Here is a 4,629-nt window from a genome sequence, read left to right on the forward strand (position 1 = left end):
GATCTCAAATAAGGATTATAGATAGATAGAATATTGATTGTCTGAAAGCTTGGCTCTGTATATCTATGTACATCCCTGATATTACACAATGCCAAGTATATACACCCACACAGAGTACACAAGTACATGGCATATGTTATATAATGTGCCTGCCTACAACATCCATCTCTGTATCTATCTATTGAGTATCTATATCCATCCATTGAGTATCTATATCTATGGAGTATCTATATCTATCTATTGAGCATCCATATCTATCCATTGAGTATCTATAGCTATCTATTGAGTATCTATATCTATCTATTCAGCATATACCTATCTATTATCTATATCTATCTATTGAGTATCTATATCTATCCATTGAGTATCTATAGCTATCTATTATCTATCTATGTCTATCTATTGAGTATCTATATCTATCTATTGAGTATCTATATCAATATATTTCTATCTATCTGCTATGAATCAATCTATCTATCTATCTCATCATCTATCGATTTATTATCTATGATCGATCCATCACATACATAAATCCGGCTTATACAGACTACTCCAGGGGTGCCCTGAGGTTGGGCAGAAGTGCACCAATACATGTACCTGTTGGGGTGCCATGACTCACCTGCTCATACCACTCGCGGTTGGTGCAGGTGCACTCGGGCCACCAGTTGGGTCCGCTGCCGTTCATTTTCGGGGTGGCGCTTTTGGGGGGCCCTTTCAAGGTCGGGGTGAGGTTCTCCCGGGTGGCGGGGACCAGCTTGGCTTTCCCTCGGGCGGTCGGGGTGACCGCGGGCTGCGTCGGGAGGGTCTGGGAGCTGTACCCCCCATAGCCGCCCGAGTACTGCTCATGCTGCCACTCTCCATAGGTCGGGGGCTCCATCCTGCGCAGGGCAGACATTCGGGATGCCTCGTAACACTCTGGGCACTTGCAGCAATGATGATGTTTGTGCATCATAGGATCCAGCTCCAGGAATGAACGAGCCTCAGATCAGCCCACCACCCCAATCCACCTCTTCACCAGAAGGAAAAAAAAAAAAAGAAAATCCAAATGAAAAAGATGGCGTTGCAATGAGATGCAGGCTCCTGTGCTCCTCCGGTGTAAAGATGGCGTCCTCTGTATTGTGGGTGGGTGATCTCCTGGGCCCGAGGTTGGGTGTGGGTGCCCGGGGCTGGGTGCTCCTGGACGGTGTAGAGAGGAGGCTGTGATGCTGGTCCCTGATGATGGAGCCGCTGCCTCTCTGCCTCTGGATGCTGCATCTCCTGGCTCCAGCCAATCAGCAACCAGCAGCAGCATCAGCACCACCGGCTGTAACCCTGTCGGGGCCAGAATGGGGCCCGCAGTGCAGGAGGCTAGGATGGAGGAGACGAGCTGCTGCGGCGTCTGAGGGGTTAATCAGCACACACAAAAAAAAGGCTTAACGGGGACCGGGGATCTGCAGCTGACGGATCCTGGTGGGGGAGGGGGGGAGGGGCCCCTGACATTTTATTAAGGATCCCAAATCAGAGACAGGAAAGGGACCCACCCCCACTATCTTTATGACAGGGGCTGCTCAGCATCATCATAGAGCCCGGCCATGTACACATGTCTGCAGACATCGCCGCAGACACTGCCAGCGACACACAGAGCTGGCCGACATGTTCTGCACACATGACATGACGTGGAAGGAAATTGGGATGGATGGGCAAAACCCAAATCTTTAAATGGCATTATATATGGATGCAGAGGAGCCCCTTCTTCAGTTCACAAAGCTTTAACGCCGGGATAACAATCTTTATTTACAGACAGTCCTCTTCAAATCTACTAAAAATGAAAGCAGAACTCCGAGCATTTTTTTTTACATTCCACCCAACCCCTGCTGCATATGAGTGGCTTGCAAAAGTATCAGAGCCCCCCCTTCACATCAGAGCCCCCCCTTTACATCAGAGCCCCCCTTCATTTTAGAGTCCCCCCTTCACATCAGAAGCCTGCCTGCACCATGGTAAGGTATAACCCCCCCCCCTTCACATCATTATAAGCTGGTAAACCTGCCGACAACGCACTTCCTGTCCTATATGACAACGTTTACCATACTGTATCTATGGAGGAGCAGTGTTGTCACCCTTGCAGAGGAAGTGCTTCAGGACTACAGAGCACCTCCCTTCCACTCAAGGACAGGTTTCCTTTACAACAGAACATTGTGTAAAAGGTTTTTCCTCCTCTCCCCAGATATGAAGCCCGGTGATGAGTATAACGTAACTCTCTGTTCACAAGTAGCCACCCAATGGCCATTATATGACCAACATATATACGTATATCTGGGTGCACACACTTGTACGTGGACAGCCTCCGTCGTGTCCTTTGCACACAGGTTGGCACAGTGCTGTCATCAGATATCCAGCCTCATTTCAACGCTCCAGCTCATTAACATGATGGGGATGCACATGACACAATTGCTGCTAATTGTGAGGCAAATTACAACCGTTTATGACTCAGAGCCCAGGCGATATATCGCAACGCTCAAAAAAATGTACCACTCTGGTATTTTCTGGAAACAGGATGTGAGCAAAATTAAAAGCAGAACAACACAAAATCTCCAATCACCGCCATCGTCTTCTTTTTCATATCAGAATAATGCCCATTATTTCACACTGACGCTTCCAGATGTTTGGCCGGTTTGGGGGATTCAGAGGTTTTTTTAGGCTTTTCACATTTTTAAAAAATATTACTGAAAATTACATAAAAAAATATTCACATTTTATCACTGGCGCTTTTTTTTTTTTGCAGCATGACAACACTAAACTACTGCCTTACAATACAGTGGTGGCGTTGTCACCCTGAAACAGGAACTGCCATCATACTGCAAGCCTGTTCAGCTATTGGTAAAAAAAGTGACAGAACTTTGCTGGCAACGCCTCAGCCAGTAATAAAGACCACGCACTGCTGCTCTCTCTCCCCTGTGTAGAGTGACCGGTCTTGTCTCCTACACTGGATGTGATTTGTGATTGATCAGATCGGCTCAGGTTGTATTCCGACCTCGTTATCAGATCTTCTGCCTGGAAGTTATTATAATGATGTGTTATGGAAGGAGAGCGCCATTATTTCTCATTTGGTTTCCATCGGGAGAGGAAAGATTGGAATTCATCACAGCTCCGCCCCCTCCTGATTGTAGTGGGTGGGGCTTTCTGGGTCCCTCCCACAGCTCTGTTCTCTGCACAGGCTATGTACAGCACAGTGATGATGTCACTGCTACTTTCACAAGGTAATATCTGAATTTGTAAAGGTATTTGGTGCTCACAAAGTTGCTTTATATCCTTTGAGGCTATTGAGGAATACATTTCAATGAGAGCGCCCGGAGTTCACCTTTTAAAAAGCAGAATGATTTGATATTATTGAACACCTTCCCTGCGAGCATTTATTGCTTTCCTTATGGGGGTTACATGCGCTGTAAGAAGTCCGCCAGTAAGTGATGGAGGGCTGAGCATCTGAGAGGTATATTGATGTTCAGGCTTTTAACCCGGCCATAGAATGAGCAGCAGATGTCCAGACAGCCGCCCCTCTCCTGGGACAATAAAGATAGGAAAATGGATGACGGTCAGGAAATTAGGGGGATGGGGGCCGAGAATCATATAGGAGCTCAGTGCCACACCTTATACACTGAGTGGCCGGATTATTATGACCACCTGACGTTTGTAGGCAAATTAGCTATAATTTGGCACTGAAGTTGCTAGAGGGCCAGACCATTATAAATAGGGAAGCGGGTTGGTTACCACGACAGTAGAAGTGATTTGTTTCTGAAGATACGGGGAAACAACGCGATTTAACAGCCTTTGAACGCGGGATGATTGTTGGCGCTCGGAGCCATGGAGCGAGTATCAGCAAAACAGCAGAATTCGTTACATGTTCAAGAGGGGCTCATTGTTAAAGTGTTTAAAGACCGGACTGTCAGCCGAAAATCTGGGTCTGAACGTGTGAATTGTGTCCGTCAGCGACTAGTCAATGTTAGGGCAGAACGGGGGAGGGGCAAGGCTGGTACAAGACAACAGAAGTGCAACAGTGCAGTGTCAGATTCCTCGCATCACCTTTCATCATCTCGTGGAGTCACCAGGCGGCCCAACGAAGTACTGATGGGGGGGTCATAATAATCTGGCCACTCAGTGTATTATATAAAACAAATCACATATAAGGAAGCGCTAAATTCTGACACTGTATGAACATGAAACAATTCCGATTTCATACAATGTATCCAAATATCAAATCTAAAAAGCGAAGTCCGAATGTATCAAAATGAATCTTGATCCAGAAACTCCCACCGTCCAATGGCAGCTCATCGGATTATTTGACCCCGGACTTCACTTTTTTAGGGGTCAAAAATACTAGGCCAAAAATTCGGATTTTGCGTTATTTTGTTTTTCGGGATGCGGCTCCGAAAGTCAATTTGTTTCGGAATTCGGATTCAGACGAAAATTCGTTAGCGCAGGGGCGTAACTAGAAATCACAGGGCCCCACAGCAAAATTTTGTATGGGGCCCCCGTGATTTCTAGTTACACCCCTTGCAGAGCCCACTCGAGATCCCAACTGAGGGTGACCCTGCAGAGCCCCCCATAGATTCTCTATGGGGGGCTCTGCAGGGTCACCCTCAGGTGGGCTGTTCG

General features: G+C 47.0%; 1 protein-coding gene across 1 annotated transcript in view; it reads right to left on the minus strand.

Annotated features, from left to right (window-relative positions):
• The window catches only part of LOC108800178 (disks large homolog 3-like), a 33,441-nt gene extending 32,482 nt beyond the window's left edge, over nucleotides 1-959 (minus strand). Inside the window, exon 1 of the mRNA XM_018572133.1 lies at nucleotides 620-959. Coding sequence (XP_018427635.1) covers nucleotides 620-952 — 333 coding nt within the window. The 5' untranslated portion in view covers nucleotides 953-959. The remainder of the gene's footprint in view (nucleotides 1-619) is intronic.
• Nucleotides 960-4,629: the final 3,670 nt, after the last annotated feature.

This window comes from Nanorana parkeri, unplaced genomic scaffold (assembly GCF_000935625.1).
Source record: "Nanorana parkeri isolate BGI_ZX_2015 unplaced genomic scaffold, ASM93562v1 scaffold1946, whole genome shotgun sequence".
Classification (NCBI taxonomy): Eukaryota; Metazoa; Chordata; class Amphibia; order Anura; family Dicroglossidae; genus Nanorana; species Nanorana parkeri.